The 18,273-nt window shown below is 33.6% G+C and overlaps 1 protein-coding gene, 1 long non-coding RNA gene and 1 other non-coding gene across 3 annotated transcripts in view; all 3 read right to left on the bottom strand.

The window, feature by feature from the left end:
• Positions 1 to 18,273, bottom strand: part of LOC143911928 (uncharacterized) — a 255,900-nt gene that overhangs the window by 122,322 nt on the left and 115,305 nt on the right. The gene's annotated exons all lie outside the window — the stretch shown is intronic.
• Positions 1 to 18,273, bottom strand: part of LOC143911715 (thrombospondin type-1 domain-containing protein 4-like) — a 132,809-nt gene that overhangs the window by 72,026 nt on the left and 42,510 nt on the right. Inside the window, exons 2-6 of the mRNA XM_077430720.1 lie at positions 17,676 to 17,769; positions 16,614 to 16,768; positions 12,696 to 12,864; positions 12,369 to 12,474; positions 12,159 to 12,289 (exon numbers count right to left, since the gene is read on the bottom strand). Coding sequence (XP_077286846.1) covers positions 12,159 to 12,289; positions 12,369 to 12,474; positions 12,696 to 12,864; positions 16,614 to 16,768; positions 17,676 to 17,769 — 655 coding nt within the window. The remainder of the gene's footprint in view (positions 1 to 12,158; positions 12,290 to 12,368; positions 12,475 to 12,695; positions 12,865 to 16,613; positions 16,769 to 17,675; positions 17,770 to 18,273) is intronic.
• On the bottom strand, positions 11,703 to 11,774 carry TRNAP-AGG (transfer RNA proline (anticodon AGG)). The gene has a single exon. It is a non-coding gene; the product is annotated as a tRNA-Pro (tRNA).

Genomic DNA, 18,273 nt, shown 5'->3' with positions numbered 1-18,273 from the left:
AAATGACAAAAGCATTTCTAGCACTAAAAAAATGATAATTAACAAGTACTTTCCAATAACTGTGAGTTTGAATTTGTCAATTTTTGACATAGAAACTTTTTCATTAAGTTCCAGATGTATATACATATGTACGTACATATATGTAAAGGGTTTTTTTTGGAGATTTCTTTTTCGAATTGGCAACACTTTTTCCAACTAGAGCCAATTTGATAGCTGATAGCTGATTTTTGCTCAGTTTGGTTGGCCATTTTATCACAAATATACTCACGTCAGAACAACGCTTGTAAATTGTGCAAATTTATTTCGAAAATCATGGTTCAGTTCGCGACACTTACCTTGCGCTATGCACATTTATGGTCTTGAATTATTTACGGTCATGAATTGGCCTCCAAGATCGTGTGATTTGGATTATTACACCTGTGGATATGTGAAGTCGCTAGTCTACACCAATAAAATAGAGACGATGGACGACTTGAAAGCCTTCGCCGCGTTATTGCCGATATACAGCTCCAGCTGCTAGAAAAAGTGGACGAAAATTGGACTTCCAGATTCCGCTTTATTCGAACCAGCCGATATGCTCGATATTACATATATTTAAACACTAATGGCATAACATTATTTTTCAATAAAGTCAATATCAAGGCAATTAACACAATTTTTATGTGTTTTATTTATTTCGTTTTAAAGTTCTATAACTCTAAAAAACAGCCTTTACGTACATATGTATATCACGTATGTTACCGTCAAAGTGTACTAACAATTATAATATATTATATCTAGGGTTTTAGATAATTCATATTCCAATACAAATAACTAGTTGAAATAATATGTTTCTATAGGGGAAAATACAGTTTCACCGGTGTTTGCCAGTTATTATGTATGTATGTACATATGTACATATGTACATAGCTTTGAAGTTCAGATTTTTTTACAGAATGTTTTAAGATTGAACGATACGTTAATGTTACGAATTATGGAAAAGAGTTTCATATTATGATAACCTTAAGAATCTATTCAAAACAAAAATGTGACTTTCCGACTTATAGTCAAGTGACGTTTTCACGAAAAGAAGTATTGTCAATAAAATACATTAAAATTAGATCGCATTGTAAGCCTAGGTTATGTTAATCATTTTCAAAAAGTGGATGATACAATGACAGAATACAATGAAGAAAAGAACATACATTGAATGATTCTGACCAGTCAGTCAGATTGTATCATATGAAATAACTACGTGGGATACATGAAACACATTTTAAATAATCAAAATATGTAACAACTGTTTACAACAAAATTATTTCATGAAATATATAAAATAAGATTGTTTTTGCAATTACAGCAACATGGAAGAGTTCTTTGTTACGGAAATTGGATGACATCAATGTTTATAATATAATTTTTGAAAGCGTCTTCCTACAGGTGCACGTCCGACACTAGTCGCTTCTTTGTTGATAATAAAATTAAACTGCACATGAAAATACTCGCATTTAACACTTGGCGTGCTAAAAATAGTTGACGAATGGTTTTCCGGCTTAAAATAATAACGGATCGTACAAAAATATTCTCACGAGATACGTTGGGCTAAAATTTAGGCAGATCGGAAAAAAATTGACCGTTCCACGCCCCGCTTATAGAGGAATATTGACTAGAATTTGGCATGTGTCGAATGCGGAAACGTTGCCAAAGTCGATCGGAAATCAATGTCAAATAGAACAAAACTCTTCAAAGAGATCGAATATCAAAGTAAACGAGGCGTTCAATTCGTTGTACTCGTCGGTGTCGAACGTTGAAGGGTTAAGCGCAATAATAAATAGGAACGGAAGGGTTAATTGCGAAATAGATTACATCGGCGGGGGATAATCAAAGTCGTGATCGGATAAACTGTTCGATCCATTAAGAATCCGTTAAAATGTCCGTCGAATTAACCCTTTCGTGCCGAGTTAACGAGACAAGCGGGAAATGAACGACACGAGACGCGATTGATTCTTAATAGGTCGTTTTCGCCACAACTCACTATCCACTCACTTTTATGAATACATTTAATTGTTTGATGGCCCGGCAAGAGGGTGCACCATAAAGATACGAAGTTGCAGTACGATTTCAAAAAACCGTAAAATGATCTGCACTTAGCCGTGCGATTTAAAACGACCTCTTAAATGTATCTCTTTGTTATGTCAAATTGACAGTTGAATTGGCTACCGAGTTTGAATTGCGTGCAATCACAAAAACACTTCAGCGTATGTTTTACCGGTTAAGCCACGGGGCAATTAATCCGATGCAATTTATATCTAGGTGTAGGTATCTCAATAAACGTGGAACACCCTCGGCGAAAGCGTGTTTATTTCCAGTTGCAATTCCGTAACACTAAAATATCAGAGGAAGTGGCATTAAAAACACACTTCGTTCGTTTTCCTAAGCAAATACATAACTGTATATTTACATTTATAATACATGATACGTTTTAAAATGGATTGGTAGTTACATAGTTACTTTTAGCGCACAAATTTTAATGCCTGCAAAAAATGCAATCGAATTTGAAACACCCACTTGTGCCGTCCAATTTATTTTCAATAATTATTTTAAGTACATGATATTAGTGTTGAGCGTTTGTTTATTTATACTTTAAATGTACGTAATTACAGGAACATTATCTACAAATTTATTTAACTTTTTTATTTGTATTGTACATTTATATACATATTAAACATATTTCAAATATTTTATGGATGTATTATATGTACATACATATGTACATATAATACAATTTGAAACACCTCTACGTAGAAAAGATGTTCCATAGAAAATAAAATAAAAAACTATATGAAGTTGTGTTAATGTAAAATTGTTTAATTTATATGGTGATGCGAACTAAAAACATAGACTACTAAAACTGAGTCTAAATTTAAAAAAAAACAGTGAAATTTACAATTTTCACAAACTTGAATGGGCTGGTGGGAGTGCAAATATATTTTTTAGAATTATCACATTATTTTTTACGAATTTTTTATGATAAAGAACACATTTTCCACCTAGAGGTGTTTCCAAATGCCAAATTTGATGTATCCTACTGCATACGAAGAGAAACAGCAACTTTGAAGATAAGACGAAAAAAAATCAATACATACTTTCATACATATGTATGTATATAAATATACATAGAATAAGAAAAATAGGACAAGCGACGGGAACCGAAGAAGAAAATTACAAAAAAAAGGTATATTTTTTTACAGTTATGTCTACGCGATGGAATCAAATTAACTTCAAGAAAGATATACAAACATACATATATGAAATCAAAATTTGACTCAACATACCAAATATATAAAAATATAAGACTTTAATATTTTCACGACTTGAATATTAAAAATCAGCACTACCTTTTTGGAATAAAAGCATTGGCCTTTAATGTTATTAAAATTACGATCATTTTTTTTTTACTTTTGGTTAATTTTGTCTCATTAATGACACCTGCTTGCTATCCTCGACTTTCGCCCTTTAAATTTTTTTTCTTTCACCGAAATAAAAAAAATAACATCACTTTCCCGAGAACTGTAACGAGAATGGTTCGGGCAATTAAGTGATTAAACGAGAACGGCTCGATTCGTTTCATCTCATTTTTATTACGGCTTCCACTAATTGAGATTGACTCCTTGATTAAACGTTTAATATTAACCTAATACTGCCAACACATTTTATACTAAAAAACGACTATTTTGAATACAATACCAAACACATCGCCTACATAAATGCCTGCATAGATGTAAAACCTACCAATTATTTTACACCGTTTGGATACGTATGTGTATTTTAGATAAGAACGAGAGTTGCAGCATTTCAAATGTAGTAAAATAGCAAGACATACACCCAAAGTAAACATGTGTGTATGCAATATATGGATAAACAACGCAAATCTATGATATAATATGTTCGACAGTATTGACTTGTTAGCGTTCAATACTACTCGTATGTACTTAACTACATATGTGAAGTAAATACATACATACATACATAAGAAGAATGGGTTAAAAATGTATAATACATTGTTGAAGAAGAAACGCATCGTGACCCAGTTACGTCTGAGTGATGTCACGTAAACTGCCAGCTACAATTATTTAGCAATTATTCAATGATCGAAGGTGTCATCTCAATACGAAAATGATATACTTGGCGAACGGTTAATTTAAAACGAAGCGATAATTGAAGTTTGCAAAAATTCAACGAACGTCAATTGATCTATGAATACGCTACATATCAATTGTGCATATCGCTTTGAACAATGTCAAGTCAATTTTTACGAGTCGGTACAACGCAAACTGTTATAATTTGTATATATATATATATATATATATATATATATATATATATATATATATATATATATATATATATATATATATATATATATATATATGTATATAGGTATATACATACCTATATATATGTAGGTATTATAAAACTTAATAGGTTCGGAGATTACTGGTTACAAAGTCACTAAAATCTCTATAACGGAACATCTGGCAGCCGAAAAGTCCATCATATGTACTAACGATAACTATCATACTAACGAGAGCTTGAGTGCCAAATATTGCGTATTCGCGATTTTAATGGCAAAAATTGTCTTTGTGACCACCGCAATGTGACTAATAATCCAATTACCAACTAAATAAGAGCATGCATAAAAATATGTATATATTTATTTATAGTTTTGGACCATTGTGGCATTACAGGAAGAACCTAATGCGCCACAATGGCCCTACATATACATATATACATACGTACGTACATATGAAGTTTACCTTCAAACGACTATCGATTTGCCGACAAACCCGAACCAAAAATGCCGCGCAAAACAAAACTACAAAAATTAATAAAACAGAAGTTCTTTATAGGAGGATAAGAGAAAAAAGGGCTGACGGACTATTAGCTGAATGGACACTTGTTCTACGGACACTATGCTGACGGAAGCTTGGCTGAACAGACATTTGACCGAATGGACTCTTGGCCGAATGAACATTAGACCGACGGGCATTTGGCTAAATGAAATTTTTAATCGTTAAAATTTATCAAAAATATAAAATTTTAATAATAAGTTGATTGTATCTGTTTTCAGTGAGCCTTGAGTAGTTTCGATACACGATGGGGCAAAGTCCGTCAAACTAATGTCCGTTCGGCCATGCGTCCGTTGGCTTAACGTCCGTCAGTCAAATATCGGAACAATCGGAATATACGGAAAAAAGGTCTATAAGAAAAAAAGTTAATAAGCACCGGCACAGAAGATTCTGTATCTTTAACTTTATGCAACCGAATGCAACTATTTTAATAAAGACTCAAAATATTGAACAAAACATCGGACGTTCTAGGCTAAAACTACAACCATCATAAAGCTCCACGAGGATCTCGCGAAAGCTAATTTTTGCATTTTGTCGGCATTTACTTTACATTCCGTTATAGTTTGGAGTTTTTGATAAATTTGAAAAAAAAAAGATTTATTTTCATTGCAATCGGTAACTTCATATTATTTTATAATTTTGTGAAAAGTATATAATTACTCATAACGCAATTTTTTTTTTTTTGTTAATATTGCACCTATGTATGTACGTGATGTTAGCCAAATTTTCCGGTGTTGAAAAAATAATTAAAAAGTTGGAAAATTGTGTCTTCTACATTTTTGAAAAACTTTAAATTAGATTACCAGCAGTTTGGCTCGGTGGTTGCTGAACTTGATTGAAAATAATTTATTCCGAGTATAATCTTAATTGCTGCTGGGTCAGACTTGGATATTTGTGACTCCTAGTCGATCAGTTTTTCAGTTTATCTGATTACATTGTTGAAACGCTTCCTCCATCAAATTGACAAATACTATTCCACCTACTATGTCACCACTTGATTTCAAAAATTTATTGTCTATAACATATGTATATGTCAGCCAGCAGTTTGGCTTAATGGTAGCGTGTATGTTTAGAACCATGTAATCAGTGGGTTCGATCCACTATACTGCTGGTTAGATTTGGGGGTATTTGTGACTCCAAATCGATCGTTTCTTATCAGAGTTTGCCAATTTTATCTAATCATTGTTGAAACGGTTCCTCAAATTGGCAAAAAATCCTTTCCTGCTGTCGCAAATCTTCTTTATTTATTGTGCGTATAATTTGTAAAAATAATGTACAAAATCTAAATCCATAGATGTCTCAATGGATTAATTCTGTAATTAATTAATTAGTTGTTATTTCGTGTTCCTCAGCTTCTGGAAATACAGTGATTTATGCAATAATAAATTGCTGCATTGTTTGTAATTAATTGTCCAGGAAGGCGCATTGGGGTCTTCCTGTCAAGCCTTCCTGGTATATATCTATGTAAAAATAAATAAAATGAAATGTCTCACTAATTTTCTTATATATAAAGTCACAGTGACGCGTTTGAGTATTCTGTAATGTCACTGTGGCTAATACATATTTATTTATTTAACATATTAGCCACAGTGACATAAGAGAGAGCTCCAACGCGTCACTGTGGCCGGTCATTCCATAATAATAACATGATAACAGTAATTATAACTTATAATAATAACAATATTAACACAACATCATTAAAATCATAAAAAAATGACAATCATTCATATTTATAATAGGAAAAATCAACCACTGGCATTCCTCAACAACAACTCAACCAGATTAGCATATTTTATATTGAAGAGGTCAATTTCACCAGAAATCCGGTTGAGCAGATATATCGCCCTAGATATAGGAGCAGTTGTCAACATATTTGTGCGAGCCACAGGAGGAACAAACAAATCACGATTTCTCAAGTCCCTGAATTTACTAGGTGATATGTAATGGAATGATGAGGTGACTCGGATCGGAATCCATTTTTCATATGGATATGTAATATGTATGTATAGGAGTATCATATGTAAAAATATTTATTATTTTTTGGAAAATAAAATACTTAAATATACTCATTTCATTAGTGAAACGCTGAGAAGTTTCCGTTTCCGTGAAAACACCGATTAGTGAAAATCGTATTTTCAATAGGCAATAAAGTACTAATTACCATCCCATTGAATGCTCTCGAGTCAAGTTAAGCATCGTCCAATTAAAATAAGGAATCGTGGGTGATGTTGCTAAATTTTCAATTGAAACAATACATTAATCTTTTTCGAGAATTTTTTCACATTTGCAAGTCGACACTTTGCATATATAAAAAAATATATACATAAAACCTATATAAATAGCATACAATAATCCACATCTATATTGAATTGGAGATCATTTTCATTCGAAACGGGTCACTTCTATCAATCACTTTCTACGCGCTCTAGCCCTTGCCCTTTCGTCAAGGTTTGCAAACACACGAAAAATATTACATATTTATTACCGTTCGATCGATCGGATAAATTATTAATCGCGAATACGCCATTCAATAATACCAAATGATTATTAATGCGTTTTACTTAACCCCAATCACGTTTAAATGTTACGAGAACGAAAAATATCTACGATTTTTTATCAAATTTATTTCACGTACATATGTATGTACATGGGTACCTACCTATACGTACATATTAGAGTTCATGTCAAAATTCGCGTCCGATTTTTATTTTAATCAGAGGGATTATTTAATATTTAGGGCCGAGCTTATCGGATTAATTTGTGAGCTGTTTTTCCGAAGCCTTTGTGTCCGACCTGTCAACCCACGTTTCAGCTGAAAAGCAAAACGACTGTTGCTCGCTTACAAAGGACTCGCCACGCGTTTGTTACGCGTGATTTGCACTCCCACAACCGCATCCAGTGGTGGCGACGGCTGAAATTTGCACAATATTAAATATTATCATACGCGTGTATTCTCGTGGGGTAAATGCATGTGATGATTTTCAATGGGGGTGCATTCATGTATGTATGTATGTCGTTCGGTTCACCTTTCAACCCTTGCAGACTGCAGTAACTGCATAATAGCAGCGTGCACTCGAAAAATGCAAGTATGTTGCACGCTAGTACTGCCTGCCGGCTTATAATATTACATAATATACATATTCATATGCATACAAAAGCTATTCGTATGAAAATGTTGCGGAAGAAAAACGAGGCATAGTAAAATTTAAATGTTACACGAAAACAATTCATATTTAATTTTTATGACAGTAATTACACAGAGCAAACAAAAAAAAATGCCGGAGCGGAAACTTATCAATCTTTAGTGAGTTTGACCCACTAAATTCGAACATGACAATAATTTTTGTTGGATTCTTCTCGTTTATGAGATATAAATGTTTAAAAAATCAGATTTTTGACTTTTGTTTAAAATCTAGTATTTCTGTGCCTAAAGTGAGTATTATAATAGTCACATGTTTTTTCAATTGATTGTAATTTTTTATTGCTTTGTTTATACTTATAAGTAATTATCTAGCGAATTTTAAAAGTCAAAGATATGGTTTTTTTTACAATTTTTTACGTTTATAAGGATTGGTTTTTTATGTCAATATTTTTTTAATATTATCTAAACGCACTAATTCGAGCGGTAAATGATTTTAAATTTACTTAAAAATGCTGTTGCTTAGACCGTATTTATGTGTCAAGAGCGAGACGAAGAATGGAGAGCGCATCACTCCATCTCACTCGCTTACGACTACAAGTGATAAGCGCCCCTCTAGAATATCTTATAAACGCGATAAGGTGAAAACGGAAAAAAAATTGAATTTGAAAATTTGATAGATAATAAATCAAACGTATTTTAAAGAAATAAAAATCACAATCTATAGAAAAAACCTCCGACTATTGATTTCAATACTTACTTTTGGCACAGTAATACTAGATTTAGAATTAAAGACTGCAAAAGCCAAAAATCTGTAAAAATTGCACATATTTTTACAAGATATTTTTTAGTTTCACTTGTTAAACGCTCATATCTCTCAAACGAGAGTAAGCCAGCAAAAAAAACTTAATGAAGATTTAAATAGTCGCCGCTCCGGTAAGTAAAAAACGTGATTTTTTTATTATTTAATCAACTTTAATCAACCGAAGAAGACGCTTCACCTTTAATCAACAGTTTGTGATTAATAATTTTGAAATGAATTTAAGTATGAAACTAAAATTTATTTGATTTTGCTGAAGAGATTGTACATTCAAAGATACCTTCTCATACTTTGGATATTAAAGTTTTCATCGGTTCGAGTGAAAGGTCAACGAGGTAAACGCTTTCACGAAACTCATAAATTGTATTTAATTTATATTTCGAGAGGATAATAACGTCACTTCCTCCGATGAGGATAATTTTATATGTACATACATATAATGGTTCGTTTATACCAGCACAGCTCAAGCCGGCAACTACACGCAAACAGCAGTAAACGAAAATTATTCTTTCGTACATTCATATGTACCGTAATTTGTATGTGAAATATTCGAAACAGCAGCAAACCGACACGATCTGTTCTTATTAGTAGCATATCTCGGTGGTTGCGTTAATAATAAGCACCCAGAGGTCTCCGGGTTCGATTCCGTGAGCCGACCTCGACTGAAAATAATTTATTTTCAGTCGAGGTCGGTGCTACTGGTCAGACTTGGATATTCTTGGCCGTTTCCAGAGTTTGTCAATTTATCTAATTTATTGTTGAAATGATTCTCCCATTGATTTGAATATGATTTAAAAAAATTATAATTTATAAATTTATTTATGTACAATTTTAATATTATAAATGTCGCCCAGGGGCGAAACCCGTAATGAAATCTTGAATATTAATTTTTTATTTGCATAAATTAGTTATATTATACTACAGTACATGTCACCGGAACCGATTTTCTTTGGCTACTGTGGAAATATTTACGCATGAAGTGACGTCATAGTGGCGAGTGCACCCGTACTAAAGAAAGCATTGCCGTGTGAATATGAATATTTTCGAAAACATCATATGTATGTATACTGATTTTGCCTTGCACTCATCGAAAACAAGTAAGAACGTGCTGAAAACGTGCTGTATATTATGAATAGAAGTAGTCTTTTCCAGTGCAGTGCTGTGCCGATCTGTTGACGTGCAGTGCTGTTTAATATAAACGGCCCTTAAATGTGAAGAAACCTATTTAAATTTATAAATGAACACTCGTTTAAAGTTAATTGGCACAGAATGAGAGATGAAATGTAATAAAAAGATGGGGCACACACGAATTTGCATTTCGCCGACACTGCGAGCAAACCGAAACGGATTATTTAACTCTTAAAATGTTTTCGAATCGCGAAAAACACTCTCATTACTGTCGAGATTTAAAACGAATAAACAGGCGATCGTTACGATCGCTCGATTGCCCTTTTTCGCTTAAAAGGTTAATGATTATCGATCGGCGAAATTGCACTCGACGATAAAAAAACATCAGCCAGTGACGTCACACGAGTGTATCACAAAGTATAAAATGCGTCCAAAAATTATAAATGAAAATAAATAGCAGCCGAAAACAAACATCGATGATGATTTAAAATCATCGTAAATAAATAAATATGCATGTTCGTTTATATTTACATATAAAATATAATAATATGTTATGTATAATGGGGCATGCATTTGTGAAAGAGCAGATGTCGGTGCACACGTCAAATTTAATTGAGTTTATTTTAACATCAATACAACGACCCGAAAACTGAAGCGAAACTGCTTATTTTTAATTGCAGTTATTAATATTATAAGTGAACGGTTATATACTCGTCGAAGATTAGGAAAGCTACATACAACACTGAGAGCTGGCGACACTTCATGCGGTGAATTTATGATTTTGGGTTTAATGGAGTGATGGTCGCTAAACACCAGACGCATCTCGAGCTACATCTCGCCAAGAAAAGTGCAGTTCTGCGTGAGAAAAGCAAGACACGTGATGCTTTATGGACCATTTGGCTGACGTTCGCCAACGACTGCTAATATACCCCAGATGTCCATGACCAGCTCGACGGGGAGTACGTACCACGACCATACATACAAAATGCAAGAGACCAGAGAATCGAAGGAGTTATCACCATAAGAATGGTGAGAGAAAATTTTCTCGGTGGTTCATTTTATATTTAACTCAATTGTGAATCTCTAAATTTATCCACACGTGGTTAAAATACGGTGGGATCTTTTCATCTCGGGTCTAAAACAGCCGCAGGCGTTAACTATACGGTTATGCGATACTCTCAGGATGTGCAATTCTCAGCGCTACAGGATAATACTGATATAAGTGACTCGGGTAATAGTATGCAGCGTTGGATTCTTCCTCGAGGCTTTCCAAACGATAACTTGCGTTCACAACATATTTTATAATAATAACAAAAAAAAAAATAAGAATCTATACACGTGGTATATACACATGTATATTTCTTGTAAAGTAGAGGAATAATCCTCGCAAAGGAAACGTTCAGTCCTTTTGATATTTCGAGTTTGTGTGGGAGGAGGTGTTGTACCTATTTATCGTATCCCGGGGCTGTTGAGGATCAATTTGTTTGCCTTTTAAGAACAAAGCTTGGTGGTTAGTGCAATAAAAGACGTTGTTTTACATATTTACTGGAGGAAATATCCACTTGTCATAATATACGAGCAGGAAGTATGTATATGTACGTATTTAGATATTAACATTACATATTATATTCACGGCATTGAATATATTACATGTATTATTTTCAAAAAAGGATAAAAATATAATTTTGTTATGATATTTGATGAAATAAAAACAAAATAAGACCTTGGGCTCGTCCGGGATTTGAACCCGGGACCTCTCGCACCCTAAGCGAAAATCATACCCCTAGACCAACGAGCCGATGTCTATGCTGCTCTTTAATAAACTATACAAACAAAACTAGTTTCTTTGCTAATAATCATAGTACGTAAAAAAATTCATAGATGTCACGATAAAACATTATTCAAAACTATAATTAATACATTCTACCAACACACAAAAAATAATTTAAAAAATGTGAGCACTTAAAAAACATTAAATATATATTATTTCATTAAATAATACATTGAATTTCTACCGAAGAAAAAGTTAAAGTAAATCATAGATGTCTCTAAAATAAAATAATTTTACAAATTCCGATAGATGTCGTCAGTCATTTATTATGTTTGAAATAAACTTTATAGCAATTTTAAAGCTTTATTTTTAAATTTTTCCTAAAAGTGAAAAATTAATCAATCGACTGACCTTGCATTGTCCTTGAACACAAAGCGCTCTAAATCCTGGTTTGGAGCACGGAGTTCCATCGATGGCTTGGGCCAACGTCGCATAAAACGACCTTCCTGCAGGTCTGCAGTTCAAAAGACACGGATTTTTGCCTGAAAAACAAAATAAAAAGTATGAGCTCACCCTCGGACAAAAGCTAAATTAAGGTTAATGTCGGCAAAGGTTGCTCACTGTCAATATAGGGCATCCAAACGAAGTATTTTCCCCGAAAAGGTCGCCTGTCGAACGCCGAACATTGTTCAGCTCTAAAGTCCCGAGCCGGGCCACCAGGACACGCCTATAACAAAGGTGAAAAGGTTAACCAAACACCCAAAATGTTAAAATCAAATTATCTAATGAACAACTTTGGGAAGGACAAGGTTAAACGTCACAACTTAATTTAGAAACTACGATCCCAAAACTAAGCATGAAATGCAATACGTGCTTTTTAAGGTACTCAATCACCAATCAAATAAATATATATATATACATATTTGAATGCAAAACTAAGTTAATTACCAGTGTGTTACATTCGTGGTATCTCTTATCTTGTCCTTCGCATACGGGCTGCCTTCCATGTCCGTGGTTGTTCAGTGAAAATCTGTGGTTTTTCAACTTTTCAACGTCAAGATGACGTTGTATTTCGTTTCCTGTCAGCAACCGGCGCCTCCTCCGCCCCCCTCTGGTTCTGAAACAATTTAAATAGTAGTCGTTCAGAAACTTGCTTGTTCAAATTAAGACCAATTCACACTCTGGTAACGTGTGTTTGGCATAAATTATTAGTTCAATTGAAGCCAGCACTTTATTTTTGATGTGCAAATGAATTCCACATAAACTGCTTGTTGTCTACTACACTGTATAAATATGTACATATATACCTATCCAGACATATTATATTCGTGCTACAGATCGTCTTACATATAACATTTTCATTTTGACGCAAGGAGGTTGACAGGCCGTATTCCAATAAATGTTTGAACGAGCTTTTCCATGAAATATATATGTAACGTATCCAAAGTATATATTCGGCAAATGATTAAACTTTTCACTTTTGCTATGTCGGAAAAAGGGAAAGCTTCAATGTCACCGAGGGACATTAATAATTGATGTATCAATACGAAAGCGGTTGAAAAGTACATCTCGATTCTAAAACTTTAATCAACTTGTTCGTTGTAACATACACATCAAACAAAAGTAAATAGAAATCAAGGCAGAGATGCCGCTGGATATATCGATTGATATTCAAATAAATCATTCCGGCATCCAGAAACAATAACGACAGGAATACCGCACGAGATCCTTTCAATCGACAGATCACGAAGTCGTCTTTCTAGACTCGTATGTGATTGCACGGTAAAGAATGGGTTATACTCCTATCAGAGTATTATTAAACATTATCTTATTGTATTTATTGTGTGCATCTATGCATATATGTACCTACACAAGTATGCCGAAGTAAAATATATAATATTATATGTATAATAGAAGATGGTATTAGTAAAATAATTGCAAGAACCTGCGTAATGGTCGTGCTTTGAAATAAAATATTCATAGAAGAGCAAAGTGAATTCCACGAGGTCAAAACTGTATCCCAAACGTTCCGTTATGTGCAGAATTAGTTATGCAGTTTGACCGAAACCAAAGTTGACCTTATGAATAACGCCAAAAGGTAACGACGATGACCCTTTCGACGCGGCAAATGTCCGATATTTAATTCTCAATAGGCGCTGATTGACATAACGCGTAATTGATTTCAAAATTGGTACATCGGAGCACTTTGTTGCCGAAAATCTCTCACATTACGTACAATTGTTGTTACACCGGAGAAAATTTGATTTTCCATTCTCATGCTCCGTCAGGGGAAATGCAATAATCAAATAAACAGACTGGTATTCAATCAAATTAAAATATACACATATATAGAGGTATTATATATAAGTATATTTTTAGATGTAATATATTCCAACTGGCGTTTTAGGTCATTCATATTCGAATAAAAATCAACTAGTAAATTATATCTCTACAAGGGCAAATACACTTTCAACAATGTGCGCCAGTTGTAATATAACAGTTGAGTTTGGACAGCTCTGATGTTTTTACGAATGCTTTATAATTCAATAATGCGTTAATATTTGCTCGGTATTACGAAAATAGATAACGAATAACGTATTACGATAACTCTAATAATGTGTTAAAAAAAATGTGACTTTCCAATTGAATTTACTAGTCGAATTGCGTTTTCACAAAAACCTAACCTCTCCATCTAACCTGGTAACAACTTACAGTTGAACTGTATTTTCAGTTGCAATATATTCTGATCATTTGGAATATAATTCGCCATATGAATCAACTTACGTACATAGGTTAGACGGATTTTATTCCAACTAGTCAAAATATATTATAATTGACAATGCAATTCAACTATAACGGTAGTTGGTACCAGGTTAGATAGAATATATTCCAACTATTCAAAATATATTACAACTGGAAGACAAATTTCAAATATAACATACCTACAATGTATGTATGTATAATATATACTCAACACCATAATAAAAAAATTTCGAATTTTTTGGAGGCAAACAATATTTACATATGTCTACAGTTAAATATATGTATAATATATAAAATGCGACAAATAAAAAATAAGTATATATTTTTCCATTCTAGTAAGGTATTCAATCAAGTGTGCCTACCGTGACCTTTCTAATTAGGCACAATTGTGGTCAAAGGTTTCAACGGGCGATGGGCCGGCATTTTCTCTCCGGTACAAGCTTTTTGATCCTCCTCTTTTCGGTTTGGATAGGGTCATATCGTACCGTGATCCTAATCTTGGAACGTGTGTGAATTTGCGAGGGATCAAAGGTGTACACAAGTACAACAGATGCCGGTCGATAATTTTTTTGCATCGCTTAAAACACGATCAATCACATTATTAGTGGGTATGTAGACTAAAATTTGATCGTTAAGTAAGTTCGGAAAAGGAAACGTTTTGAAATAAGTGAGTCGTTTGCGGGGTTTGGGAGTCAATGTTGGTAGAAACACGAATCCAATCGGAGCCCCGTGGAGACCCGACTGATGGGATTCTGCCCCGGGAAGCCATCCTCGATAATGGGACGAAGGCATGGAAGTCCTTCAACATCAACACCAATATCAGAACTGACAGTCCGACTTTACGACCGGCCAAACATTATAAAGGTTGCGACCTTCATTACGCCGAATTCGAATGCGACCAATTTTCTATTCAATTAAATCAAATCAGAATCTCTACTTACACGTAATAATATACACTCTGAGTGATTTCAAATTGCTCGGACTTATAACTGAAGGTTGCCTAATTGTTAGAATGACTCCAATAGAAATCATAAGAGAATCTTGAGAAAAAGACTATCAAATCTTATTAGTTTAACATTAAAAATATACTAACATATGATAGTGTATCTGATTATGAAGTGGTACATACTGAATCTTCAAGGGAAGATTTTAAGTTAAATATATTGCATAGCACTACAGACTTGTAACGGGTTTTCATATATACATACATACAGTTTTGAAAAATGTTTATTGTAAAAGTAATGATTTTTAATTTATTGCAAATTGTACCCCGAAAACTATCAATTCTTAACCTCTTTTCAGGGAAATTTATCAAATTTTATTCAACAAGAAGTTGTCTGCTCAATCAATCAATTATAAATGTTCGTTAAACTTTGAAGCATTGTCGGCATTGTGTATAGAATAAAACGAATTGTTTAAAAATTCCATTCATCAGAGTTGTCAGTCAGTCAGGTGTCGATCTCATTTCGAATTCTGATCAACCTATAGCTTCTTTAAAAACATTTACTAGCAATGAATTTGGCAACAGATTGACAGATTGACGCTTCGGTGGTAAACTATTGTAAGTTGATCAGATAAGGCATTTAAAAATATCTTTTGTGTACCTATTATAATATGAACTGCTGGATGTTAATTATAAAATTACTTCCCATCTATCACAGGTAGTTGAGTAGCTACATTGTTGATCGATAAAAACACACACGTGTGTATTAATTTGACAGATACATAGATGTCATCGTACAATAGTCTTTTGATAATTTATTTACGGATTGTTTATGGGTGAAGAGAATCCGTTGAATGTATGAGAAAAAGTGTGTATAAAAAATAGAATCACGTACAGTATGTAAGTAAGTACTGAAAGCAGATACGACAATATTAATAATATGTACATAGCTTGAGTTTAGGGACGCCCGGGCGAGAGATAGAGGCGCTTCTTAACGTCTTAAGAAATGCGATATTACAATTAAAACGTGATACATCGAGCGTCCCATCTGTAATATGCACACAAACACACACACACAACATATTACCGTGGTTTACCGTGGTGGTAAATTAAAAGCTCTTCGAGATTTATGCCAGTGAATGCAGTGCTTTAATTGTTACCTGTTGTCGGCATTCGGTGGAACACAGGTACGGGTCTGAACGGCGACTCCGCCCCCGCAAGTGCGTGAACAGGGGGCCCAGGGGCCCCACGAGCTCCAAGACCCTCGAGGGGTGCCTCCAGACAATCTGAAGCTTTCCACGTTCGTTCTACTCTCCTGAAAGTTAAATAAAATCCATTAAATTCAACCAATTGCTAAATATCCTCACTGAAAAAGACTATTTGAGCCGTTATATTTGAAAGTGGCAGAAATCCAATTTTCATTTTCAAAAACATTATTTCTGTTTGACTTCATTCACAAATTTTTATCACTTATTTTAATTCGATATTTTCAGAATCTCGGAAAAGCATAAAAACCAAACGCAAAACATTAGATTTAATGTTTTTCGAGATATTTTTCGAAATGAAGAAAATTTGACTGATGCTACTTGCAATTATAACGGCTTATTTATTATATAATATTATCATATAAAAATGTACATAGATAAATCAAATCATCATCATCATTTGCAGTTCGCAATCTAACACTTCCATTCATCTCATTTCAGTTCTGAGCAGCACTCATACACGTAACCCCACCTTACTTCTAGTCTTCTTTGCATTCTTTTACAATCTCTTGGGTACTATTCAAGCACACTTCTTCTCCATTCTTGTCTTCTTTAAGCTATATGAATTCCCCAATGTCATCTTAATTTACATGTTTCACTATATTATATAAAAACTCCAGTCATAGCTCTCATCCATGTTTCGTTATATCCTAAATTTATTTATTTATTTACAAATTTGCCATAGTGACTTTACAGATAAGCTGCAAGTCGTCAAATGTACACACAACGTTCCATACTTCTCAGAATTACATTTTAGAATTCAATATCCAAGCCTAGCAGCCATGCATTATTGCTGGCAAAACGCATTGTAATGCATATGTACATATGTATATGTAAATCAGTATTCATTGTCTCAAATGCACTTCATCCTAATTTAATTACTCTTTATCTCATCTTCCTTATTTCTGAACGTGTTGATGATATGTCTGGATATACAAAATGTGGAATGAAAATTACCTTTGTTGGATTTTTCAAATCGTTTGTCCCATTATGAGATATCACAGTCGAAGCAGTTGGAGACAAAGCAATCAGGGCCATAGCAGTCATCAGCCTACAACAAAAAAATACATCATCATTATTACACCCGAAAGTATTTCAAATCCAAAAATGAAGACGAAAGCAAAAACGTAAACATGTGTATCAGATTTTAGTATCAAACAAATACGAAATTTTCTTATTCTTTTTCTTCGGAATTGAAGAAACGTACGGCAAATATCAGCGACTGGCATTTTCAGGCTTTGTGAAAAAACACACAAAGAAAGTAAGGTAGTTACGCATTGTGTCCATAATGGCCGGTTGAAAATTGAGCACAAAAGCATCCCTTCTCTTGTATTGTATTTATAATATATCCACAACACTTTATATGTCCAAACACACGTCTGAAGAACGCGCGTACGTAATAAATCGTACAGTATTTCAATGTGCATCGAAGTCGTAAAATTTTATGACATTTCAACGCATAGTATAATATCAGCATAAAACACTTTTATACACTAGGAAAATATCATAATCGTTAAAATTTAAGCGTCCGATTCTTCCGGAAAATTGTTCGATA

The sequence above is a fragment of the Arctopsyche grandis genome, chromosome 5 (assembly GCF_051622035.1).
Source record: "Arctopsyche grandis isolate Sample6627 chromosome 5, ASM5162203v2, whole genome shotgun sequence".
Lineage (NCBI taxonomy): Eukaryota > Metazoa > Arthropoda > Insecta > Trichoptera > Hydropsychidae > Arctopsyche > Arctopsyche grandis.
This window is presented reverse-complemented; position numbering and strand designations above follow the sequence as displayed.